Genomic DNA, 27,039 nt, shown 5'->3' on the forward strand with positions numbered 1-27,039 from the left:
GAGAGAATGTCATCACCCAGCATCATAGAAGTCACCCCTAATTACATTCATGACTCCACAATTTACAAGGGACTTTCCCATTCACTTGCAGTTGAAAATGAGAGCCACCGTTTCCTCCAGCAATTGCCATCCAGCCCTCCTAATCATCCTGAGAAGTGGGTACTACTCTGTTGCGCCATGGTGTGGATGGGAGGATGGAGTCACAAAGCGGTTAAGCGGCTTGCCCAAGTTCACCCAGCTAGGAGGTGGCCACACTGGCACTCAAGCCCTGGCCCCTTTGAACCTCTGGGCCAAGGCGCTAAGCATCATGCTGCTGTTCTCCTTTGAGCATCACAGCAGACTGGAGTGGTAAGCAGGGCATGTACCCATTTGCAAATGGAGGAAATAAGGCCCAGAGAGGTAGTGCGTACCAGCAACGTGACGGCAGTAGGACCAACCTCAAGAACTTGTGAGTCCTGGCCTAGCGCCCTTGCCACAGCCCTTCCCACACCTGGTTGTGGGAGCCAGGCCAAAGATGCCAAGGGTGCAGATGGTGACCTGCCCTGAGGGATGGGCCCAGGGAAAGGCAATGGCAGTGACTCCCCGCACAGCTCCCTCTGCACGGCCACCATGCCTGGAGCAGGGAGAAGACCCTGCTGCAAAGCAGGATGATCTGAATCACCCCTGGCCCAAACCACACCACCGCCGCTGCCCCCACCTCCAGCCTTGCCAGCCCCTGTCCCTGCCACACCCCGCCTTTCCAGCTGGGAAGGGAACCATCCCACCTCATCATCCCTACCTGTCATTCCTACTTGTCAAGTAACCCACATTTTAGGAGGAAATGGCTAGCTCCTCTGGCAAACCCCTGCCTGGCCCGATAGACCTGAGCAGCCAGTTTCTTCAACCCTGGTGTCAAAGGACAAGCCCAGAATTCCAGCCTGCCGGTGGACAGAGGAAGTACCACGTCAGGATGGGGAGGTGGCCTGGAATCATCTGGTTGGGGGGGGGCGGTGCAGGTTAGACAAGAAAAGCCAGATGACAGAGAAGGAAAGGTCTACCTCCCACCTGCTCTGCAAATCCTAGACCAGTTCTCCTACTCCACAAAGCCCACCCTGATCACAGCAGTGCTCACCAAGCTCTCCCCAGCTACGTGGGAGAGTCCTTGATTCTGCTTTAAACACCAGAGCAAGTCACTTGTGCCCCCTCCTGTATAGTACAAACTAGGGGGACAATCTTTGTGAGGCTACTTGGGCCGAACGCTGAGCTGCGTATGCAATAGGTGCTCTGGACACACTTTAATTACTGAATAAACTGGAAGAGTTCATTCATTCATTCAAAAAGTCATTAATGGGGGCGCCTGGGTGGCACAGCGGTTAAGCGTCTGCCTTCAGCTCAGGGCATGATCCCGGCGTTATGGGATCGAGCTCCACATCAGGCTCCTCTGCTATGAGCCTGCTTCTTCCTCTCCCACTCTCCCTGCTTGTGTTCCCTCTCTCGCTGGCTGTCTCTGTCAAATAAATAAATAAAATCTTTTTTTAAAAAGTCATTAATGAGCAACTACCTTGAGTTAGGCTCTTTTCTAGGGGCCCTTGCCCTGGGGGCTGACATTCTGGTATAAGGAGATAGACCACAAAGGAGCAGATCACATGAGGCCAGAGCTGGGAAGAAAGATGGATGGATGAATGCTTGAAGTGGAGACTGGGAATAGGAAAAGTGGACAAAGGGTCCAGGGGAGAGAGCTCCCATTTTCCCGCCCCAGCTCCAGCCCTGCATCACACATCACGATGGGAGGATGGGAGGATAGACACTCTGCAGGGGGCCAGTCTCTTCTGAGGTGGGGCAGTCTGCTGGCCAGACCTTACTTTGGTAGCTGCAGAGAAAATATTCTGGGAGGAGACATTTTTTCTAGGTTTCTGGGAGCAGTGGCCCTTTTTCCCCCAGAGGCACCAGAAATAAAACTATTGACCATCGGGGGATGGGGAGGACTGGGAGCTCAGTCCACCATGAAGACCAACAGCAGCCAATGAAGGGAACAGCTGCCCTGGGGCATTCAGGAAAGTGCAGCAGCATCAAAATGCTGCTGAGGGGGCCATGCCCCCAGGTCAGGGGCGAGGTGGGACTGGAGCCAGCAGAAGAATCTTCTCTTATTTTATTTATTTACTTGAGAGAGAGAGAACATGAGCAGGGGGAGGGGCAGAGGCAGAGGAAGAAGCAGGCTCCTCACTAAGCAGGGAGCGTGACGTGGGGCTCCATCCCAGGACCCCAGGATCATGACCTGAGCTGAAGACAGATGCTTAACCAACTGAGCCACCCAGGTGCCCCCAAATTTTCTTTCTTTCTCTATCTTCCTGACTCCCTTTCTCCCTGCCTCCCTCCCTGCCTCCTTCCCTCTCTCCAAACCCCCAGCCCCCCCTTGCCCAATGTGACCTTCCCACTCCCAGCCCCCTCTCATCCACTTTCCATGTCCTTTTCCTGCATGGCACTTGTCAGCCTCACACATATCATATACTTCCCTATCGTGCTTGCTTTTGTCACCCCTCCCCAACAATTTCCATGGAGACAAGGATTTACCTCCCAGCACCTAGAACAGCACCTGGGACACAGTTGCTCAAAGAATATTATTCTCCATTTCCTTCATCCTTCTTGCTCTGCATGCACGTGGTGCTGTGGGCAGGGGAGAGAGTTAGACATAAGACACATTCCTCTCTTAAAGGAGCTCGCAGCCCCCTGGGGAACAGATGACTCCAGAGGCCTTTGTGCTCCCACCAACTTCATCTTCAGACTTCAATCCCAGCCCTTGCCTCCTGCCCTCCACTATCCCTTGGCTGTGCACTTAGATGTCTCTCTCTGCAACAGTGGGTACAGGTACCTGAAACCAAACCTTCCTTCTGCCATGCTCAGAGGGGGCAAGCAGCAAGGTGTAGTGAGATAGGACAGCCCTGAGTTTGAATCTCAACTCAGTTTCATCTGTAGGATGGAGCTCCATCATCCACTTTGCAAGGATTCCATTGAGAATTAGGACATGTCTAAAAGGTTTGGCCACGGCAAGCACCTAATAAACGGCCCCTCTTGCTGGTATCACTCCTGCGTGTCTGGCTGTGTCTTGAAGCCGACTGCTTCTCCTGCTAAGGGAATGGTGCCCATGTGGGTGCCGTGGGGCCACATGTGAGTTCCTAGTACCCTGATCAGGAGCTCAGCCTCAGGTGTTCTGCATGGCATTCCTGCCTTTTACAAATCTGGGATTCAAACTGGCAGTGGTTTTCTATAATCCAGTATTAGCAGGGGTGCACAGGTGCCACACAGCTCATGAGACACACGCTTTGTTTGGGGGAACTCTGGCAATGTGTACCAAGGCAATTCAGCCTCTGGGAACTTGCTGAAACCCACACAAAGACCTATATACCTGGATGTTCATGACAGTGTTATTTATTACACCAAACAAACCCAAAGCAATCTCATTGCCTAACACTAGGGGGCTAGCTAGCTAAAGCAGGGTATATCCTGCCGTTAAACACAGTGTAGAAGGACAAGAATATGGGAAGATATTTACAAGGTACGTGGATAAAGCAGCTGTCAATCAGTATTACAGTATGAATCTCTCCTCCCCTCTTTCTCTTTCTCATCTTAGTGTTGCCTCCAGGTGGAGGATTACAGGGGGTTTTCTGGTTTCCTCTTTGTGCATTCTGTATTTTCCAAAATCTCTACAATATACTTGTGCTACATTTTTCAAAGAAAAATGAGAAATTCAAATTTATTTTGATAAAATATAGACTAAGCAATAGATTTAACTTAAATTCCATGGTTTCCTCACGTCAAGATCATGCATATTGACCAACAGATAATTCCTGATCAAGCTCAATGAACTGTGAAAAACTTAACTGTTCTGATAATCATATATATATATATAATTTTTCTTAGTACCCTATTTTCAGGAATCATTTCGGATTTACAGAGAGTTTGCAAAGGTAGTACAGAGTTCCCCGGCACCCAGTGTCCCCTGCTAACATCTCACATAAGCCCTGTACATTTGTCACAACCACGAAAAGCCCATGGGTACAACGCTATTAACTAAACTTCTGACTTTATGTGGATTTCACCAGTTTTTCTACTAACACCCTCTCTCTGTTCCAGGATACGGATTGTATGAGCGGTCACCTCTCCAGGCTTTTTTGGTCTGTGACCGTTCTTAGACTTTCCCTGGTTTTTCAGTACCCTATCTGAATTTTGTGATCAGAAAAAGGAAAGGATGGTGATGGTGGTGATGCTGTTGATGAAAAGCGCCGTCTAGGAATTCCTCCGTTCCTCTCTCGGTAGGAGGCAGACAATCCGGCTGTTTGTGTCTCGGTCGGTCTGGAACAAAAGGGGACAGACATGCTCCCCGGTACCGAGGGGATCCTCAGAGGTTGGGGAGCCTCGATCCCCGCCCAGTTGCCTGCTCGGCCCCTGCTCCCGGCGCTGGGGCCCCCGAGCCCCGAGCCCGCGGGTCCCGTCGCCTCGCCGGTTGGATGAGCGCGCGGGCGGCACCCGTGTCAGCTGTTCCGCCACCCAACGCGGCCGCCCCGCCCCTGCCCAGGTCTTATAAGCCTCTCCCGTCTGTGAGCGTCGGTCCGAACTGCCCGCTGCCCTCCTCGGCCAGGCGCCCCCGCACACACACAGCATGGTCTGGAACACCAATCTCCGCTGGCGGCTGCCGGTCACCTGCCTGCTCCTGCAGGTGGCCCTGGTGGTCCTCTTTGGCGTGTTTGTGCGCTATGACTCCGATGCTGACCCCCACTGGTTGGACACTAAGGAGCAAGAGAACTCCACCAGCGACATGGAGAACGAATTCTACTACCGCTACCCGAGTAAGTCCGGCCACCCCGCAGGCCCGCCAGAGGCGTTCCCCGCAGGTCCCCGCCGCCCGGCAGAGAGCCCAGCCTCGCTGCACCTGCGCAGCCGGCTGCTGGGGAACGGGGCGGGATGGGGGCGGAGGCTGGAGGAGGAGAAGCGGCTCACAGCCCCCTGGCTCTCCCTATCCGGGCACCCGCCAGTCGCTGGAAAGCACGCTTGAAAAAGGGCCACAAGCGCACCTTTTCCCTGCGTTAAAGAAATAGGGAAAACTCACCAGGGGGAGCTCACTCCAGGTGCCATCAGAAGCCTCCAACCTTCCTGTCAGAGAGCCCTACTTGTCCTCCAAAGACCGACCCGAGTCCCATCTCAGTCACCGACCAGGGGGTGACTCTGGCTCCCTTGTCCAGCTGTGCCCACACTCTCCACATAAGGGGGTAGGTCCCATGTCAAGGGGTGCTGGATAGATGGCTCCTTGCCCTGCCAGTCCTGCTGTGGGGAGAGATGTGTGGGACCATAGCACCTACCCTGTTCTGGCTTGGAAAAGAAGAACATACATCCTGAATTCTCTGGTATTTGTGGTGCTGTCCTTAAGAGCACGGCCTTGGAGTCGCCAGACCTCACTTTTCTCATGCTTCTGCCATTGACCAGGTAGGTGGCCTTAGGCTCGTGTCAACCTCGCTGAGAGTCTATGTCCACATCTGCCTTATGGGTCTGGGGTGAGGCTGGTGTGACACAGTGCCTGTTAAGCTCTGGCATGGGGCTGGCCATGGAGCCCTCACTTCCTAAGGAAGCAATTACTGGAAGAGCACTGAGCACAGATGCCCTAGGACTCAGGAGTTGGAAAAACTGGCCCAAGGTCACTGAGGTCGGCCCAACCTCCAGATACTCAGCCCAGGGCTCTTTCCATACGCGTGTGCTTTCTGACTGCCCACACGATCCACCAGCCAATGACAATCATTCCAACTTGGTGATGCTCACATGGTCATGGACTGTTTGTCTCGGCAGGGACCCTAAAGCTCATTGGCAATAGCCGCCTACGTGGCTGGCGTTGCCTCCATGGCTTGAATACCCTCAGTAGTAACATTTCACTTAGCTCCAAATAAATAACTGCAAACATACAGGATGATGGCCTGAATGAACAAACACAAGAGTGAGGGGCTTGTCAACTCAGTGGGAGCCAGCCATATTAAATGGCTGCCAAAAAGCTAACGTAATCACATTAATGGGTTACATTAATAGAAATATGGTGTCTCGAAGAAAGGAGGTGATGGAAGGGCGTGTGTACCCTGGGCTGTTTGAGACCACAGCCTCTACTGGGCTCCACTCAGGGTTGTGTTTTAAGAGATCCTGGCGGCGTGGCCTTAGAATTTAGACTCCAAATCTGTCCTTCACTGCCCACCTTTACTCTCCTTGGACTGACCCGGCAAATGGAGAGGCAGGCCAGCTTGAGATCCTCCTTTGCCTGTTCTTACTCCTTCACTGGCCTTTTGCTCATCTCTTGGCCATAAAGCCAGTGTCTCAGCAAAGCACAGGAGGCAAGGTCTCCCATGGGCATTCATAGGTCCTTGATGAGTCCAGGCAGTGCAAAGTCTCAAAGCCCTAAAATAGGAGCTAAAAAACCTTCCCAATGGAGAGTGAGGTCCTCGCATCTCCCCAGCTCCTATCCCCACTCTATCTACATCCACCTTCCATACTCCACCTTTGTTTATCCACACAACAATCACTTACCTATGGGGTGGCCATATAATTTATCAACTGGTAGCACTTCTTTTTTTTTTTTTTAAAGATTTTATTTATTTATTTGACAGAGATAGAGACAGCCAGCAAAAGAAGGAACACAAGCAGGGGGAGGGGGAGAGGAAGAAGCAGGCTCATAGCAGAGTAGCCTGATGTGGGGCTCGATCCCACAATGACGGGATCACACCCTGAGCCGAAGGCAGACGCTTAACCGCTGTGCCACCCAGGTGCCCCAACTAGTAGCACTTCTGACAGTGAGGAAGAGGGGGAGTTGTGCTAGTAGTAATTTGCCAGGATGCACACGTAAACCACGACTCCTCCAAGAGACCAAGACTTATGGCCACTCTGTATAAACAATCCTGGGTCTCTGACCCCAAAGGGCTCCCAGACTCATTGAGAGCACCCCAATACCCTGTCCTCAACGGTGTCAGGTTCTCTGGGCAGAAGAGATGAGACAGCTTCCTGGATGGCAGTGGGACAGTGAGGAGGGGGAAAGCCAGGCAGACATGCTGGGAGCACGTGAGTGGTACAGAGTGGCCCAAGAGTAGGGTTTGTGAAAGGGATAGGAGGGAGGTTGCTAAGGGAGATAAGAAAGCCCCAGCCATCAAGGAGGGCTTGAGTTTCTCCTGCCATTTCCCCCATGGGTGCTGGGAAGCTCTTGGTCATCATGCAGGAAGTGACAGAGAGGAGAGGAGTATAGGGAGAGACTCTTGGCCTCGGGATTCCTTAGCAAGTAGTGGCAACAATGCAAGCTAACAGATGTGCGTTCTCTCCTTTGACACCCCCACCACCCCAGGAGGAAGGCAGTATTGGGGATCCCATTTTACAGAAAAGGAGACTAAGGCCAGAGAGGGGGAATGACCAGGAAACCAGAGAGCCAGCCTAGGAGCCCTACGCTCCTCTCCTTCACTCTCCTTCCTCCAGGCTCACCTTTCCCCTTCCCCCTGCCAGACCCTCTTTTGGTCTACCTGGTCATGGTGGTTACGGTTAGGACTTAGAGGGCATGTGGCCTCCTGGCACAGATGGGACTCCAGTGTGGCAATTCCCAGGGGCCTGGGATGAGGGCATGCCCTTGTGGTACCTTCTGGGGTTCTTGGCTCTAGGCTGTCAACACAACACCTGTGTGGGCCTCATTCCCTCCCCGGGGGATTAGTGGAGCCTGCTGGGCATCTCTGGTTTCCAGAAGAGTCTGGCTCCAGCTGGTGCAGGCTGGGCCTCAGGGAGGAGGGCCTCAGGACTGCTTCCCAGGCATGGGCCCCTTGGCAGGCAGCAGGCACAGAGCCAGCTGGGGACCTGCCCTGTCAGTGCCCTCAGAAGCCCATGCTCCAAAGCTTCCTCATGGGCTGGCGCTCTGGGGCCTAAGTGGCTGTTGGCAGTGGCGGAGGGAGGCTGGCTTGAGGAGGAGCCATCAGAGTCTGGGCTCCTGAAACTTCCTGCAAAGACTGAAGGAGGAGCAGGACACATTTCTAGGAGATGACCCAGGGCAGAGGATGCCATAGTTTCAACACCAGAAAGACTGTTTCATGAAGCCACAGCAGCCAGGCTTGCTCTGAAGTCCTGGGACCTGCACCTCAGACTCAGCTCCATTTAATAAAAGACAAGCTTTCCCACAAGTCTCAGAGGGCAGCTTAAGCTGGACTCTGGAATTAAACAGATCCGGGTCCCTCACTAAATGGAGTGAGCCTTGGTACGCTCATCTGTGGAGTGGGAATGTGATTTAAGGCCCTGGAGCTCTCAGGAGAACTGAAGATGGCAGGTGACTGCTGTGGCCCATCTGGGGGCATGAAGTGAGGGGACAGTGAAGGCTGGTAACAAGCATCCTCAGGGGGGAGCGAGTGCTCTGGCACTGAAGGTACATGAATGGAGGCACAGCATCTCTCTAGAGATATGGCCAAGGAGTGTCTTCCTGAATGTTAGTTTCAACTATGTTAGCATTTAAATTCCTTTGCGCTCTCCCCACTTACAAGTGTTTTTTGCAGGCTCTGTCAGCCAGGGCATTTCTTTCCATCTTGTGGTGCCAGAAGTGGGCCTTAGAGATGTGCCCAACACTCATCATAGTCAGTGACACAGGCAGGGACCCCAACACAGCCCACCTGCTTTCCCTGGGCCTCTGCGCCGTTGCCAGGACATTGATGAGGGGGTGGTTCTGTGGTCGGCTCTGAGGTGTGGGAGAGGTGGGCACAGAGCCTTGGGGAAGTGAGGGCCTAGTCAGGAGGCCTTAAGGGAAAATTTGGGCTGGGCTGGGCTGGCCTGCAGAGAATAGGAAGGGAACAGCACTAGCCTGCACCAGGCAGGGCTCAACGCTTTCTGTGCTGGTGCAGCAGAGGGGAGGAGGCTGCCGTGGTCCAGCGGCAGGGGCAACTCTGTCCTCAGATTTGAGATTTCAGAGCCAAGGCCAGCTTCACTGGAGACCCATCCTGGAGGCGAGGGAGAGTGGGAGCTAGGAAGAGGGTGGAGAATGGGAGAGTGGAACCGCTGTGTACTGGTGCCCCCTTGTGGCAGCTCTTGTGGCTGCAAGACAGCATGCCAGTTGTGCCCCATGGGGGTGGGGGGTGGTCTCCGGGTAGAGGACTGCTGTGTCACCCCAAGCTGGCCAAAGAGGGGGGAAGGGGAGGTGTCTCACCAACTTCCACTGATCTACAGCAAGTCGCCAACTCAGTGCAAAACAAGGACAGCCTTGAAAGAGGAAAAAAAGAGAAATAGTAGCTAATATGATTGATCAATTTGCTAAAGAGCCAGGCCTCTACCCAGGGCTGGATGAAGTCATTAAGTGTGCACCACAGAGCTCTGGGGTGAGCACTACCCAAGCACGTGCACTCACCCCATTTTACAGAAAAATAAACTGCAGCTCTGAGAGATGATGTCCTTCCCAAAGGTCACACAATTGGGAACTTCAAACCATTACTTGCAGAAGCATTTTTGGTAGCACCAAACTGTATAAAATATAAATTAATCAGCTGGTAGATTGGAGTTCTAAATTAGGACCAGTTTGGGAGATAAACAGGAAGGGAACAAGAGAATGAACAGGGAGGTGCCCAAGGAGAGGGAAGCTGGCATCTGTGTGCCTGAGGTGGGGGCAGAAGAAAAAGACACCCCCCAGAGAGGGGCAAAGAGAGAGGTAAGGACAGCTGGGGAGTTAGGGGAGTCAAAGAGAACAGAGAGCTGGCGAGAAGGGGCAGGCAGGGACAGTGCGCTGAGAAGGGGAGGGCCTCAGGCAGCCCGAAATTGCACCTATCCCGAAGGAAGACCCCCCCACTGTACCCACCCTCCGCCCCTGCCCACATGGGTCCTCTCTGCCACCAAGCAGCCGAAAAGCCCCCACCCTCTGTGACGCTGCCTCTTCCCGGGGGTTCCTCCCACCCCCTGCCAGCGCCTTCCCTGTCCAGCCTGCTAGCTTCAAAGGCAAGCCAGTTCTCAGCTGCTGTCTCCCCCTCACTGTGCCCACATTCTGACTCACAGCTCCATCATCCGGGCTGCCCCCCATCTCAGATCCCCGCTTCACCCCTCATAGCCAGGCTCCGTTCCTCCCATCTGCCCTGCCCACCTCATGACTCCCCCACCCCATCTGTGGTCCTATCAACTCCAAGGCCAGCACCAGACCCAGCCCCTCCCTCCCACTCCACCAGCTCCCAATTCCCAGTGTCTATCAGCAGCCCTGCCCTCCTGCCAGCTCCCCTCCCTGCTGCTGGAACTGTAATCTGAAAGTGTCACCTCCCTCTTTCACACCTCTCCTCCAGTCTGCCACCCATCCGTTCTTCCCAAGAATAACCATGATGCCACGTATGGTGCCTCACACGCATTAGCTCGGATCCCCCCACAACAGTTGGAAACGTGATAAACCATGAAACACGATAATACACGAAATCAGCTGCACACATCGTGAAACCTACACCAAGCGGCTGTTTGTTCGTGCAAATTTGCACAGGTCTCCAGACAGCAGCTCAGAGCACCACGCTGGGGGGAGACCCACGGCTCTCTTGCATCAGCTGGCATGCCCCCAGCCCTCACCCTGCACTGTGCCAGCGCCTCCTCCAGGTGGCCGCTAGCCAAGGGGGCTGTGGCCTGGGCCCCAGGGAGACGGGGGGGGNGGGGGGGCGGGCGGCAGATGCGGCAGCTGGGGACAGGCAAGGTTAGGGCCACTGCAGCATCGGCACTGCTGCCCCACCTTGGGAGCTGGGGAACAACGGAGGGAAGGAAAAAGGCCCAGCCTCGCCTTCTGGGGGGTTTCCAGTCTAGCGGGCTGGGCAACACACCTAACTGCAGACTGTAATAAGAACTAGAAAGGAAGGAAGAGGGGGCCAGGAGGGAGAGAACCGCCTTTAAACCGGAGGGTCAGGAAGGCCTCTGTGATGAGGTGACATTTTGTTGAGATCTGCAGGAAAAGAGGTTGTTGGCCTCCATTCTGCGGGAAGAGCACCCCAGGCAGGGGGAGGCCACAGGCAGAGACCCCGAATAGGGCTGAGGAACACACCACGCCAGTGCGGCTGGTGCTTGGGGGTGGGAGGCGGCAGGAATGAGGAAAGAACAATGGGACAGGTAGATGGGCCCTGCAGGTTACCCCCCCTTTTTTTTTTTTACTTTTTACTTGGGAAGAATTGCAAATTTACAAAAAGTTGCTAAAACAGAAATAGCATAAAGAGCACTATATACTCTGTAACTCCAATTAGCGACCTGCTCCTTCTCTCTTTCTCCACGCGTAGACACAGAAACGTGCACACACTTGTTTCCTCTGAACCATCTGAGGGTCCATTACACATGCCATGGCCCTGATGTCACCTTCATGACTCTAGGATGTGTCCTGAGAACAGTATTCTCTTCCATAACCAGACTAATCAAGTTCATCAATCTACATTGTCTGATACCTTAATATATGGTTCATGTCTGATTTCTTCAACCCAATTTTCTGATTATTTTCTACTTTTGTCAGTAACAACCTTTACAGCTCTCCTTGCACTCCCCCTGCCAAATCCAGGATCCAGTGCAGAGTTAGGGAGTGAATGTAGGCGGCATGTCTCCTTAGTCTCTCTTAACCTGGAGCATCTCTGCAGCCTTTGTCTTTTTTGAAACTGACCTTTTTCAAGACAACAGCCTCAGCGCCCTCCTCCTTTCTAAGGGCACGGTTACTCATTTTCTGTTTGTCTGACGCTTCATTGTGGGTAGATTGGGATCATGCTTGCTGGGCTAAAATACCATCCAGGTGGATAAGTCTCCTTCGGATGACCACATCTGAAGGCCCATGATGATCTATGTGTCCCTCAGGGTGAGGTTAATTTTGATCACCCAGTTGAGAAGTCGTCCTGTTTCTCCACTTCATAATTACCAGGTTGTTTTTTTCAATCCCTTGCAACTCACAGTCTATAGGGAGACTCTTGAAGGCAATGCAAATGTTCTGCTCTTCATCAAAATTTCCCCCCGGATTTAGCATCCACTGATGGAATCTTTACTGTGAAAATCACGATTTTCCAACCTCGGTGCTCATTCCACATTTAACTGTCTGGCTCTCAGTGTTCTGTTACAAGCACGTTCTCATTTACTTATTTCCTAATTCGGAGTTCTTATTTCACAATGGTTTTAATTCATTACAGTACGTAATTATTTTGGTGCTCAAACCATCCCAGACTTGGCCAGTGCGAACCCTTCAATCTGGCTCCTGTGTCCTGTGACACCTGTAGACCCTCTTAGAGCCTTATATTTTGGTAACTCTCTTTGCTTCCCAAACCTCGTGTCTTCTTTTATTTCCTGGGACTCTACAATCAGGCAACGTTAGCACTGGGAGGACAGTTATGATCATTCTCATCCATCCTTTGGTTTTATGGAGTAAACTGGCTCCGAGAGGGTAAGTGGCTTGTCAAGGTCACACCCCAAGAGTTGGTAGAAGAGTTTATTCCAAATGCAGAGTTAGCCTAAGTAACAATAAATAATAATAAAGCAACAATACTGATACTTGTCCATTTTGAGCACCTACTATGGGACAGACACTGCTAGATGGTTTACCTACACACCCTCATTTAATCTCTGCAGGCTTTGTGAATAAGCATTATAGAAGGCGCTGAGACCAAGGATGTTACCTGGCTTTCCAGAGTCATCTGCCCAGCAGATGGAGGAACTGGGGTCCAAATTCGGGTCTCGAATTTTGGGTGATACAAGAAAGTGTACTTGCTGGGGGTGGAGGTGGGATGTGATGTTCCTGGGTTGGGCGGTGATTCACTCATGTGCTTGGCCCGTGGAGGGACTCAGGCCCAGATGAGACTAACTTCTCTGTACTAAAGAAATGGAGGTGAGGGAGCAAGGGTGCAGAAAGTATGGGTTCTAGACCCTAGATTCTAGGTATGAGCCACAGCCTGGCTCCAATTTCAAATGCCCAACCTGCCCACCCCTGCCTGGGAGGGGGTGGAGAGCAGAAGCTGTCATCTCCCAAGGGGGCGCTCAGGCATGTCTTGGCATTAGAACGAGGCCTAAAGTGGAGGCTCACCTCGGTCCCTCCAGCCCAGCCCCCTCCAGAGGTTCTTAAGACAAGATGGGGGTAGTGGCTGTTCTACCGTCAGCAAAACCATTCATTACTGCGCCTAGCCCCAGGATCCAGCGGCAGAGATGGGAGGAGGGGGCTCAGGAGGCTACCTGGGGGCCCAGCGGCCCAGAAGACACCAGGCCCTGTGCGGGGCAGGAGGCGCTGGCCCAGGCACAGGGCTAGAGCGGGCCAGGCCACCGAGACCCCGGGCTGCGCTCTCCCCACAGGCTTCCAGGACGTGCACGTGATGATCTTCGTGGGCTTCGGCTTCCTCATGACTTTCCTGCAGCGCTACGGTTACAGCTCTGTGGGCTTCAACTTCCTGCTGGCGGCCTTTGGCATCCAGTGGGCGCTGCTCATGCAAGGCTGGTTCCACTCGTACTACCAAGGCTACATTCACGTGGGCGTGGAAAAGTGAGCGCGGGGCGGGCCCAGCGGCGAGTGGGGGCGGGTCCTGGGTAGGTCCTGGAGGGCGGGGGCGGGGCTCCGAGGGCGAGGGGCGGGTATGCAAGCGAACACTCATTAGCCTGCTTGGAAGACCAAGTCCACAGAGAGAGTTTAGAGGCAAATTGCCATCAAACCACGTCACATAGAGGGCACCAACCGGGTCATAGGCCAGGTGTCTGAAATTTAAAACATATGCCAAATAACTGCAAGATATTAATTCACTCAAGCCAGTCAGTGAAGTCATGACTTAAGAGAAACTGGAAAAATAGTTGACTAGACAGAAAATGCGTTGGAATCAATAAGTCAGTCTTTTCCATATAAAATCGTTGTCACACATATCACCATGCAGTTCAAAATACACAAGAAAGTCTCACTCCCATAGCTGTAGACCCAAAGTATGAAAACACCTGTAATATATTTAATTGGCCACCCCAGCAAAAGAGCTATGGCTAGATGAAAAAACTAAAGTGTACAACTTTTTAAAATCTTCAAGGGTAATTATCATAAACTTTGTGAGTTGGCAGGGTTTTGGTGAACCAGTTCTTTGGCAAGTTGGTCACTTGACGAATTAGTTTTTGGCAAATTGGCTTTCAGGGAATTGATGTTCAGCACCTAAGCTGGAGCCGATTCTGGCACTCAGGGCTGGATGATCGTGTTGTCCCCAGACCCTCCTCCTGGCTTCTGTCCTGTCCCTGCTGACGAGTCCTCCAGGTCCCAGCTATCGCTGCAGGGCGATGCCCTGTACAGGCTGTGCCTGAGCCTCCTTGGGCCCCCCGGAGATGCGATATGCAAACCTCCATCTCCCGGGAGCTGATGGCCCAAGGTGTGGGCTTTTCTGCTCTCCCTCTCACTCCTTCCCCATGGTGACCTCTGTCAGATGGGTCATCTAGCTACGGTTATGGGAACATGAGCAAATAACCTGGCCTCTCTAAGCCTCCCTGTTCCATCCCTATGATGTGGCTAGTAGTAGTACTTGTCCCCTCAGGTTTGGGTGTGGTACAGGAGGGAATTCGCAGTACCTAGCAGGTATTTCAGTGCCTGGCACTTAGTGACTGCCATGATTCCTTCAGCAAGGCCCTGTGTGAGGCCCTGGGGACATATCAGTGAACAAGGCTCATAGGGAAGCAGAGGTTCCAATGAACATCCTCATCATGAGAGGGACCCTGACAGAACAGCCCCCATTCCACACCCTGGTCCTACAGTCAGCTGGCTTCTTACTCCCCTCCTGATTCTCACACACACACCTGACCATGGCACAGGGGCACTTCCTCTAGATGTGAATGGCTTGAGGAAGTAGTCTCTACTGTCCCTATATCCACACCCCGCCCCCATTAACAACTCTCATGACTCTGCCTTGGAATCCAGGACAGCTTTGCTGCCGGACGAGCACAGGAAGGCCTGGGTTAGGCAGGCATGTGTCTGGAACCAGGGTCTCCTTTGGCCCCACGACATCCACCTGGCTGTCTGCCTCTCCATCAGCCCTCTACTGGCTGGCCGGGCTTTCAGGGTCCCTATTTAAGAAGAGCTTAGGTGTTCCTCAGCGTCTCTTCTCTCTTTTGGCCTTCCTGCCGTCTTCTACCAGCCCCCAGCTCCCTACCTCCTGCAGGAAGGCCTCTCTTTCTTCCCTGGACACAAATCCTCTCTCCTGGGTAAGGTGAAGAGGAAGTCATGAGAGCTCAAACCCAAGCTGGGCCCTGGTAGCCAGCAAGAGAGGCATGTGTAGAGTGAGAGATAAGTGTCTGGAGGTGGAGACCACATCTGCATGGAGGAATCCAGGAAGGCTTCCTGAAAGAGGAGGCAGTCAGAGGAGGTTCTGGAAGGGCAGGTAGAGGATGGAGGGCAGAGCAAGTCCCCAAATATGGGGCATGTTCCACAACAGCAGCCAGACGACTTGGGTGCCTTGAACACAAGCTGTCTGCAAGGAGGGGGTGCTGGGATGGGGGCCACAGAGGAAGGGTCTAGCATCTGGTACATGCCATTGCTGTGCTGGCCCTTTCACGTGTTATTTCTTTTCATTCCTAGAGTAGCTTTAAGATGTTACGTACTCATGTCCACACCATGAAACTGAGGCTCAGAAAGGTTAAGCCGTAAGGCCAAACTCACAGATGACCAACATCCAGATTCAAACCTGGGGCTTGGAGTGCCACTTTTCGCTGTTGCCTCAGCCCCTCCCCTGACCTGTCTCCCCACAGCCTCATCAATGCGGACTTCTGCGTGGGCTCTGTCTGTGTGGCCTTCGGGGCAGTTCTGGGCAAAGTCAGCCCTGTCCAGCTACTCATCATGACTCTCTTCCAAGTGACCCTCTTTTCAGTGAATGAGTACATCCTCCTCAGCCTGCTAGAGGTGAGCAGGGCTTGGGGTGGGGGCAGAGGTAGAGGAGAACACTTCGGGTGACAGCAGGGAAGGAGAGAAAGGAGGGCTGGGGAGGCATGCCAGCTGGATGCAATGCAACCTTGGCCAGTCACTTAACCTTCTGAACCTCAGTTTCCTCATCTCTAAAGGGAGAGTAATGACATTTATTGGGCAGGGATGGCAGTCTACCTAGCAAATCAGTCCAGCACATGGCCAGAGCAGGGGTGCCTCATATGGTGGTTTTCTCCTTCCTTTCTCTTTCTTGCATATCGAATGGAAAGAGTGGGTGTTCCTGCACACACTCTTGCACACGCACACCTCATTCCCAGGTTGCTCTGCCAAGAAAAGGACCCAGTGTATTGAGGGGGCACATCTGTAAGGAAGGATCCTAGGGGAATGGCTATGGTAGACATGTACAGCTGCATAGGTTGTGCCCTGCACAACTCCAGAGATGACATTCACATGGACTATGGCAGGAATGACACTCCTTGCAGTTGGCCGATTCAGTGGCCCAAGAAAGGGGCACCTTAGACCTCTGACTCTAGCTCAGATACCTCTTTGGTGCCTTCGCAGGGGTGAAGGTCATTCAGGGACTTCATCCACTTTTTAGCCCCCAACTCCTCTACATTTGGACTCTGCCTGGAGCACTCCCGCCTCCCACAAGGGGTAGAGGCGTTTTTTGTTTTTGTTTTGTTTTTTCTTTTAGGTCACACTACATTTGGTCATTCATTTTGTCATTTTCTTCAGCCACCAGATTAGCCCAAGCCACCATTTCTCTTCCTCCTAACTCATCTCCTTATCTTCATCCTTGCCCCACTCACTGCCTCAGGACAATCTCCACCAGCAGCCATGGAAACCTGTTAATAATGCATGTAAAACCATCCCCCTGATTAAAACCCTCCAGTGCTTTTTAAATTTTCACTTCAAGTAAAATCCAAATTTGCTATAAAATCCCACATGTTCTGCTCCAGCCTTTCTCTCCAAGCTTATAACCTACTCTCTCCCCATCTTTCCATGCTTTGGCCACACCCAGCTGTCTACTCCTCAACACATCAAGCTTGGTCCCACCTCAGGGCCTTTGCACTTGCTAGTCCCTTTGTCTGGAATGCTTATCCCTCAGTCATTTTCATTACTGAGGTCTCAGCTGGAATACCACCTCTTCAGAGAGGCCCTCCCAGATTCTCCCCAACCCCACAGTATTGCCCTCTATCTTACTGCTGCCCCCACCCCTAGTCATTATCTCTCACATTGACTTGGTTTATGGTCTCCTTACATTTCTCCTTCTCTGATAAATCTGATGTGTCCGCACCCATCTCTATCCCCAGTACCCAGTTCAATGCCTAATCAGTGCTCAACAAATATTTGTTGGGTAAATGCATTTTGGAGTCTGACTGCACATTGGGCAATGCTCCAGGCACTGCCATACAGAGGTGGGCAGGCCTCTTGCTTAGACCCCAAGGAGCTCACAATCTAGAGAGGGAGCCAGGAAGTAAACAGACAGTAACCACGCAGTATGATGAGGAGTGGGGTCAAGAGCTCGGTGGCCTAAAGGGACCAGCCTCAGGGAGGCTTCCTGGAGGAAAAGATGTTAAAGCTAGAAGTCAAGTAGGAAATAACCAGGAGAAAGAGTGAGGCAGAGGGAACAGTGAGTGCATAGGCCTTGAGGGAGGCCTACAATGAGAGGTCTCCGATGACTCCACCTAGCTGGAAGAGGGTGTGCTGGGGGCGGGGGTTGAAAGGGTAATGGAGGGGAGCATGGATCATCAAGACTCCTGGAGAGGGAGGGCATTAAGTAGTCTCAACTTTTGTCATGAGGGCAGTGGGGAGCCTTGGAGGATTTTAGACAGGGGAGTGGCACAGTCAGACACATGGAATGGAAACGCGGCTTTGGCTGTGATGAGGAGAACAGCTGGAAGCAAGGAGCCCAGTTAGGAGGCTGTCCTTGTCACCCTGGTGAGAGATAATGGGACTGGGACTGATCTAGTACAAGGAGAAGGTGATATAAAGGAGGTGAGTACAATGGGCTTGGGAATTGGCTGGGGTGGGAAGTGTGGAGAAGAAAGAAGGTAGTGGGGCCAATGGCGTGATTTGAAATAGCCTGAGAATGTAGTATCTTGGGTGGGAGTTAAGAGGCCCTCAAAAATACTCCCAACCTGCTACATAAATTCTTGAATTTCATGACAGCCTTTGGGCCTGTCTCTGTGCCAAGTCAAAATACAACAATCACTGCTGACATGCAAAGAGCACTTACCCTTGGCCGGGGCCTGCTCTGAATGCTTCACATGGCTTATCTCATTAATCCTCATCTTTGAGATAGGCGCAATTATTAACGCCACTTTACAGAAGAGAAAGTTGAGGCTCAGAGGTTAAGGGGCTCAGCCCAGTTCCCAAAGCTCATAGAGGCACCGGCCAGGCTGGGAACCAGGAAACCCAGCTCTGTCAACAATGAACTAGCCCTGTGACCTTGGACAGCACACCTCTCTGGCTGGAATTCCCCATCTACAGTGAAGGAGCAAGTCTGTGATTCTGACTGGAATTTCCCCCGAGATTGGTTCTGAGTGGGGAGGAAGAGGAAGCTGAAGAGAGGGGAGGTGGGGGCACGGGGAGGAAGGCTAAGTCAACCAAGCCCCTGTGGGGTGCCAGGTGCTTGCCAGGCGCTGTACACGAGTTATCTAGTGTCACCCTCGAGACAGCCCTGTTAAGTAAGGCACCCTGGTCTCCCCCACTTTGTGAAGGAGGAACTTGAGGCACAGAGTGGGGTAGGGAAGAAAGGGACAGAAGAAGGAAGAAACCAATCTGCCTGTTCTGACTGTGGGAGACAGGGGAGAGGAGGGTGGGGGTGGGGTGGGAGGTCAGCTGGGAGATTGTCAGGCAAGGAGTGTGGCAGGATGCCGGGGAGATGAGGAGTGGCAGTTTAGACGGAATGGTGTTGGGCCAGGAGTGGCTGTGGAGGGAGAAATGTGGAGACGGGAGGCCCAGAGGGAAGGGAAGGGCTCCCAAGAATTAAGATACGGTAGAAGCTAGTGGGTTATAAACTAGGTAGAGGGTGGCCCTGGGTTCTAGCTCTGCTTCACCTCTTCCCTTTTGTGTGACTGAGCAAGGTCCTCTCCAAGCCCGGGTTTCCCTATCTGGGCACAACCCCATCTGCTGGGTGAGGATGCCCTGGTGTTTTGCTGACAGGCTTACAGCTTGGGCTCTGGGATCCCCTCTTTCTCACCTTCCCAACTGATTGGTCTGTGGGGGCCCTGGGTTCCATCCTGCAGCTTGTGGAGTCAGCGACAGATGGAGCTCTGTGTGTGTGTGTGTGTGTGTGTGTGTGTGTGTGTGTGTTTCACAGGGGTGGGGAAAGAAAGTGCTAATAGATGGGAGGGAGAGAAGGTATCAGAGCCTGACGGATCCCTATACCCCAGGTGAAGGATGCAGGGGGCTCTATGACCATCCACACATTTGGCGCCTACTTTGGGCTCACAGTGACCTGGATCCTTTACCGACCCAGCCTACATCAGAGCAAGGAGAGGCAGAGCGCTGTCTACCACTCGGACCTCTTTGCCATGATTGGTGAGACCTGCTATAATGACTGAGGGCCACTGTGATGGGTGAAGATGGCCATGATGGATACGGGCCATCATGATGACTCAGGGCTGCCATGATGGGTGAGGACCTCTATGATGGGTGAGGACCACCATGAGGAGTGAGAACCACCATAATGGGTGAAGGTCTCCAAGAGGAATTTAGGCCGCCATAATTACATCTGATCCCCACGTGGTCTGGTGGGTGGCAGGCAGTTTCCTTCGGGTAAAAGGCAGAGAGGGGTTGCCTGTGGACACCTCCAGGATCCCACATGTTTGTCCCTTTTTCCCATGGGGCTGGAAGAAGTTGGTCACTCATCCTGTATTCCCTAGGAAGCCCCAAGGCAAATGAAGTGTAACCAGAAACTGGTCAGTCCATCCCCTGGGCTCGGCAAGGTGTGAATTCCTACTTCCTGTGTCCATTCATTTCAGAGAATACACATCAACCACCCACTTTGGTATCCTAAAACCCAGCCCTGCCTTCAAGGAGCTCCTCACAGTGTGGCGGGAGAGATGACAATGTTACCAGATAATCTAACCAGAGTAGGGGAAAAGATTCTCCCTCGTGGTGCTATGGGAGCAAGGTGGGAGGCATTTAGCCCAGTTATGGGGCTGGGGTAGACTTCCTGGAGCAGAGTGGAAGGCTAAGTGGAAGTTAGGTAGTAAGTAAGGCAGGAAGGATGTTCTGGGAAGAGCCCCTGGCATGAGTACAGCTGCAGGGGTGGGAAACTGCTGGGGCGTATGAGTCATATGATATCTCTGGAACTAAAGGACAGGATGTCTGCCTAAGCTCTGTTGGGCCCATCTAACACCTCTTCTTCCGGGCCCACCGGTCCTGTCTGATCTGGCCAGGCACCCTCTTCCTGTGGATGTACTGGCCCAGCTTCAACTCAGCTGTGTCCAACCATGGAGATGCCCAGCACCGAGCTGCCATCAACACCTACTGCTCCTTGGCAGCCTGCGTGCTCACCTCGGTGGCACTATCCAGCGCCTTGCACAAGAAGGGCAAGCTGGACATGGTGAGCAGCTGGAGGCGGGGGGAAGGGGGGGGTTGGGGAACCCTAGGGCGAGGTGTGATTATGACTGCCTGTGCCCGGTGGGCAATGATCACCATGCCCTGCCAACGACTCTGTGAGGCAGGCAGCATCAGGATTATCGCATCCATCCTACAGATGAAAAAACTGAGTCTTGAGGAGAAATGATTTGTTCAGATTCCATAGCTGGTTTTCATCAGAGCCCAGAAGCAGATTCCCAGATTCTGTTACACTGGCTGCTCTGCATGAGTGGCTCATCTTCCTCATTCTCCTCCTCCCAGCCTGGGGTGCTGACAGCTTTTCTGGGCTCTGCACCCCATCAGAACCCTGCCCCAGTAAGGCTGCCAGGGGCACTTCCCCTCTGCCAGGCTTCTGATCCTCCAGACACTGGCCCTCAGCTTTCCAAAAGCTGCCTCCACCTGCCCGGTCCCACACACTCAAGACAGGAAGCCCCTTTGGTGCCTGTCCACTCCCCTGGGGAGGTTTGTGGGGGGTTACGGTTTCACAGCGTCCTTCCTCTCACACCATTGGGACGCACTGTTCTGTCGTTAGTGAAAAGGGGCCAAACCCCTAGGTGTTGGTAGATTTTTCTATAAAAAAAAGACCGCCTCTCTATTTCCTACTCTGACACTAGCTTCTTGACACGGGCATATGTGTGCTAGGACACTGCCAGGAGCCCCTGGATTCACTGGACACTCACCACACGGAGAGGTAGGGACGCACGCATCAGGGGGAAGAGAGTCAGACACACTGACGCGGCCACGCCTGTGTGCGCCCAACACCCCCAGGCAGACCAGGACACAGAACAGGATCAAGGTCAGGGGCTCTGGCTCCACACAGACCCGGATCAAGATACCTTCCTGCCTCGTGCTCACTGTGTGGTCTCCCTGCACCTCAATTTCCTCCTCTGCAAACATCCAAAAATAACTGTCCTTACCTCCTGGGTTTGCTGTAGAGATGGACTGAAGTCCTCCCCGCAGCGGGCAGCACCGTACCGGGCGCAGGTCGGCCCTCAGAGCCGGTGTGCTCGTGCTGTCGCGGGCCCACAGACGCCGGCATGGGTGTTTGCGCATGCGTCGGGCCGCACAGGTGCCTGACGTCAGCAGACGTGCGTGTAGCGCCCGTGAGACATGCGCACCGGCGCACACAGAGCTATAGGGAACGTGCAGACGTGCCAAGAGGGCTCGCCCGGCCCGACACAAGTATGCCGATTTGTGCTGGTGGACAGTGGCCAGCCTGTGGCCCGGGTATGGGTGCCCATGTGCAGAGAGAGCGGGAGTGGAGCCCGGGTTGGGGTCCTCTGCGGTCTGCGGGCTTACGAGATGCCCTGGGAGTCATCTCTGCCTCCCAGCGCCAGCAGCCCCCACACACGGCGTCCTGATGCGGGCTCTGGGAGAGGACTGAGCTCCGGCCCGCCCCGCCCACCCTACCCAGGTACACATCCAGAACGCCACGCTCGCAGGAGGGGTGGCCGTGGGAACGGCCGCTGAAATGATGCTCATGCCTTACGGCTCCCTCATCGTTGGCTTCATCTGCGGCATTGTCTCCACCCTGGGTTTTGTGTACCTGACGGTGAGGACCCCAGGCCAGGGACTGAGGGCTGGAGAATCCGCGGGGTCTCTGTGTTCCTGACAGGAGGGGGGTCCCTAGGGAAGGGGCCGGGGGCTGGAGGATCCTGGGTTTCCGTGTATTTGGGGCCTCCAAAATTCTGGCCTCCCCACGCCCCTGCCACAGCTCAGGGCCTGAGTAACACCTGTGTCCCCTACCCAGCCATTCCTGGAGGCCCGGCTGCGGATCCAGGACACATGTGGCATTCACAACCTGCATGGCATGCCCGGCATCATCGGCGCCATCGTGGGTGCTGTGACGGCGTCCTGCGCCAACGCTGATGTGTATGGAGTAAAAGGGTAAGTATGGAGGAGGAGTTGGGGAGCCTGAAATCCCTCCTTCCTTCTCCATTCCTTCTTCCTACTATTCCTCTGGGGTCCAGCATACCGTCTCTATCCCTAGCCTTCCCCAATCTGAACCACTGTCCATGGGCCTCTCTCCCCAACCTCTGTCCTTCCTCAAGAGCCTTAGAGACGATCTGATCTGTCCACTGCACAGGGGAAGGCTCAGAGCCTCGGTGCCCACTCACGTTTGTGGGGCAATGGCATGTGGTTTCTTGGCCTCTCTGCAGAGCCCTCACCTTCCCCTGATCTCCACCCCAGGCTTGCCCTTGCCTTTGGCTTTGATGGTTTCAAGACTAACTGGAATGCAAGCATGCAGGGCAAGTTTCAGGCTGCTGGTCTTTTTGTGTCCCTGGCCATGGCCCTGGTGGGCGGCATCATCGTGGGTGAGTGGAAGTGGCTGTGCCAGAGAAGGTGGGGCCACTGTGGGTGGGGGACCCAAAAGCACATACCAGAGGTCAGCCTGGAGCCCCCAGGAATCCTGTGCACTTGTGGTTGTGGGACTGGATTGTGTGTGGGGGGTGTGTGCTTCCCAGCTAAGGGGGAGGGCTGGGTAGGCTGAGAAGAAGTGGTTCCTGACCTCGTGTGAGCCCCAATTTTCTTTAGGGATTATTTTGAAATTGCCATTCTGGGGACAACCCGCTGACGAGAACTGCTTTGAAGATGCAGTCTACTGGGAGGTAAGTTCCAGGGACTTGTTTCCCTGCACAAAGGGAGTTGCATCCCTTCTCCAGAGACCCTGCCCACATCAGCCAAGCTGGGGCCTGCGGGACTGGAAGCTGAGGGTTGGGGACAGAGGCTGCAGCAGCCTGCTTCTCCATCCAGAGGCCTTGTGTCTCCTGGGGGCTTGAAGGCTTTATTCTAGAGCAGTCATTCCCAAAGTGTGGTCCCCTGCACGCCCCAGTCACAGCACCCGGGAACGTGTTAGGAATACAAATTCTTGAGTCCCACCCAGGTCTCCTGGATCCAAAATTCAGGGGCGGGCCCTAGCACTGTGTTTGAACAAGTCCTCCACACAATTCTGATGAAAAACACACCCGCCTCTGAGAACTACGGCCCTTCCATGTGCACTGAAATCACCTTAAAGACGCTCCAAGCCTAGGCCTCAGCCCCAAGATTAGGGCCTGGACATTATGAGTTTTGGGGTGGTTGTTTTTTTTCTCCTTCCTCCCTCCCTTCCTTCTTTCCTTCTTTCCTTCCTTCCCTCCCTCCTCCCCAGGTAAATCCAATATGTAGCCCATATTAAGAGCCACAGTGTGGTGTTCAGCTTCAGACTCCATAAGAGCCACCTGGAGACCTTGTAAAAATGCAGCTTCCCAGGTACCAGCCCAGAACTGTAGTTGAGTAGGGCCTCCTCATGGGAACAAGTTCGCAGCTGATTCTGGTCCAGAAAACTGCGTGACATTCCATTGCTTTCAGCAACCAGAGAAGTAGCAGTACAGAAACCAGACTTGAGAAACGTTGTTCAAGAAGCTGAAAGTAGTAGGATGTCCCAGAACTCCGTTTCTTTAAAAACATGCCACAATTTGGGCTTTCTGTGACTTCAGGCAGGCCTCCCTCCCGACGAGTCCTTGTTGCAGGTGTTTACCTGCATTAGATGGTGGGGATGACAACTACCTGCATTTCCCCTCATGACAGAGGGCAGGACCTAACCTCTGTGTGTGGCCCCTGTGACACGGATCTGCCCATCACTGCCTTTCATGTGGCTCTGTACTTTTAAAACCACACCAGAAAGTTTTCTGGGGGATGCCTGGGTGGCTCAGCCGTTAAGCATCTGCCTTCGGCTCAGGTCATGATCCCAGGGTCCTGGGATCGAGCCCTGCATCGGGCCCCTTGCTCGGCGGGAAGCCTGCTTCTCCCTCTCACACTCCCCTTGCTTGTGTTCCCTCTCTTGCTGTCTCTCTCTGTCAAATTAAAAAAAAAAAAAAGTTAAAAAAAGAAAGTTTCCTGGGTAATTTTCATGGATATCCACTATAAGCCAATTTCATGTACATAACTAACAACACTTTTGAATTCATTCTCTTTAAAATGTCTTTTTATTGTAAAACGAATAGAAGCCCATTGAGAGAAATCTGGAAATAGAGAAAAAATAGAAAGAAACCCCATCATCCTAATTCAAGCACTGCTAATATTTTGGGTATATGTTCCTCCAGTCTTTTTTTTTTTTAATCTGCCTAGATTTTTCTTAGCAGAGATTATATGCCCAGTTTGGGATCCTGCTCTTCCTCTCTCTCTCTCTCTCAAAGTAATCTGTGTTATAACATTCTTAATAAACTTTTTTTTTAGCAGCATTATTTTCATTCCATATTTACAGTCAGAACTTAAACTATCTTAGACACTACAATTAGAAATCACATGGATTTACCACTAATGAGATAAACTAAAAAATCTTATCGATTCCCATACATAGAAGTTCATTCTTGGTTCTGTTTTGATCTTTATAATTTATTCTAAGTTCACACCTTCTGTCTGCTGAATACCCTTCAGCAGTGCTTGGTTTTGAGATCTAATTCTGTGTCAGTGGAAGTGAGCCACCATCAGGCCGTCCCCTCAGCCCCTGGCCTCGGGGTGATTTACCTGGGAGATGAGGTGACTTTCCAGGGGATGGGGTGAGACAGATGTTCCCCAGGACCCCAGATGAGGCTGTCTTTAAGATCAAATGAAAGCTTTGAAGCCAAGGCAAGGCTGATCCACCCCGCCCCCACTCCAGCTATCTGCTTCCGGCCTCCCCTATATCTCACCCCACCTTACCTTTGGACCTGCCTGCTGTTCAGGGAGCTTGCCATGCTGCCTCTCCCTAGCACACGGCTACTCACCCTTCAAAAGTGGGTTCATTCATCTTAACGGGAATTCCACCCCTCCAGGCGGTTTATCAGCCTCTTGTGTGCATTTGCAGCTCATATTGTCAGAGTGCCTGTCACCTGAACGCTTTCCCATTGCTTTAAGTGGGGCAAGGACGCTGCGTCGTCCTTGCAGTGCCCCAGCACCCTGGACAGTGGCTAACCTGATGTAGAGGGCGTGATACCTGTGAAGGACGGCCCTGCTTCTTGGAGTGCGCTCTGCACAGTGATCACAAGGTGGCGCCCGCCACACGCCATACGCTGCTCCAGATTTGCCCAGGCTGTTCTAGTCCTACCAGGGACACCAGCCTGGCCTGGGACAAGGCCCTTGGAGCTGCCCTCCTCTTTCTGCAGATGCCTGAGGAGCCAAAGAGCACGGTCTTGCATCCTGAGGACTCTACCCTCAAGCCCTCAGAACCTTAAACTCCCAGGGCAGGTGAGAAGCAGGTGAGCACGGGCAGATTCTCCCCATGGGGGCCCAGCTCTGGGAACTGGATGCCACCAGCAAAGGGGCAAAAAAAAAGCATCAAGAAATGAGGATGTAAGCTTCCACCGCTCCTGCCTGGATTGGAGTGGGCACGCAGGGGTTGATGGCCTCAGAGTCAGAGTGCTAGCAAGCCGGACTATACACTTGGCTTTGCTGCTTACTGGTTGTGACTTTGAGAATCCCTTCACCCAGAGACGGAGCCTCAATTTCCTCATTCATAAAAGTGGAAATGACAGGTCTGGCTCTATTCAGTCGATCAGCTCAGGCTAGTTCTTCCTTTCTTCTCTCTGTCTCCTTCTTCCCATCAGCTCACCTTTGCTTGCTCCTCTGTGGAATGCACCAAGCCCTGCCTTTTGCATCTCACCCTCCAGAGAGCTCGACACGACAGGTGCAACAACTCTCTTTCTAATAGATGAGAAAATTAAGCTCAGAGAAGTTCAGGCTCTTTGAGGCCACATAGTGCAAGTGGTGGGCTTGGGATCCTTGCAGGTCATTACCATTGCACTCAGTAGTGCTGTTTGATCCCCTTAGAGGCCAGAGCTTGGAAAGAGCTGTGTCTGGGGCAAAGATTGAGTGATGTGGCAGGAGAGGATTTGGGGTTTAAGGATAGAGAAGAGCGGGGCTATAACCACTTGTCTCTGATGCCTACCCTTTCTGGAAAAGGTAAAGGTGCCTGCAGGGCTATAGCAGGACCCCACAGTGGCCTGCTGCTCTTGGCTTTCTCCCTGCAGGCTCCACAGACTGCCCCAGCGCTCCCAAAGGAGTGGTGCTGATCAAGCTGGGAACACAAGAGCAAGGCAAGCAGCACCCCACCTGCTGGCCTGGCCCAGGGTGCCTCACTTCCCTTCCCCTTTATCCCAGGGGGCCTGCCTGAGAATGGAGAAGGAAGAGCTATAGACAAAGTGGGCATCCAAGCCAGGCTCTGGCTGCAGGAGGCCTGCCTCCAGGGGTCTTGGTGGCCACATCCTGGGAAAAGCAGGCAGGAGTGGGGCTGGGAGCTGGCAGTGGACCTGAGCCCTCCTAGGAGACAACTCAGCTGCCAGCCACCAACTGCTGGGCTTCTCCACTCCCTGCCTGCCCCTCGGCCAGCACCTCCCTTGCTCCCTGTGTCCCCCAGACCACTCTGTGCCATGGTGGCCTCCATGAATAAACATTCTTGGTGTTCTTTGTAGAATGGGTGTGAGTGCTCCAATAGGGCCAATCTGAGCGAGAAAAGGACCTGAGAGACCTGGCCTCCTGCCCCAGTCCTGAACTCCCACACCAACCTGCCACCCACAATGCAAGGGAAATCATCCCAGGCTGAAGAG

General features: G+C 53.2%; 1 protein-coding gene across 3 annotated transcripts; it reads left to right on the plus strand.

Moving 5' to 3' along the window:
• Positions 1–4,572: 4,572 nt before the first annotated feature.
• Positions 4,573–27,039, plus strand: RHCG (Rh family C glycoprotein). Of its 3 annotated transcripts, XR_002142755.2 has the most exons (12): positions 4,573–4,823; positions 13,282–13,468; positions 15,694–15,844; positions 19,264–19,411; positions 20,275–20,441; positions 21,891–22,028; positions 22,227–22,363; positions 22,667–22,791; positions 23,012–23,085; positions 25,600–25,692; positions 26,041–26,120; positions 26,464–27,039. XR_002142755.2 is itself a non-coding variant. In XM_011225409.3 (11 exons), exons 1-10 carry the CDS (start codon positions 4,637–4,639, stop codon positions 25,666–25,668), a joined length of 1,383 nt encoding a protein of 460 aa, XP_011223711.2. In that variant the 5' UTR covers positions 4,573–4,636; the 3' UTR covers positions 25,669–25,692; positions 26,464–27,038. The 3 variants fall into 3 exon arrangements, 2 of the variants coding, with proteins under 2 accessions (XP_011223711.2, XP_019655567.2); XM_011225409.3 differs by lacking the exon at positions 26,041–26,120 and having other exon boundaries at positions 26,464–27,038; XM_019800008.2 differs by lacking the exon at positions 26,041–26,120 and having other exon boundaries at positions 25,600–25,681; positions 26,464–27,038.

The sequence above is a fragment of the Ailuropoda melanoleuca genome, chromosome 9 (genome assembly GCF_002007445.2).
Source record: "Ailuropoda melanoleuca isolate Jingjing chromosome 9, ASM200744v2, whole genome shotgun sequence".
Lineage (NCBI taxonomy): Eukaryota > Metazoa > Chordata > Mammalia > Carnivora > Ursidae > Ailuropoda > Ailuropoda melanoleuca.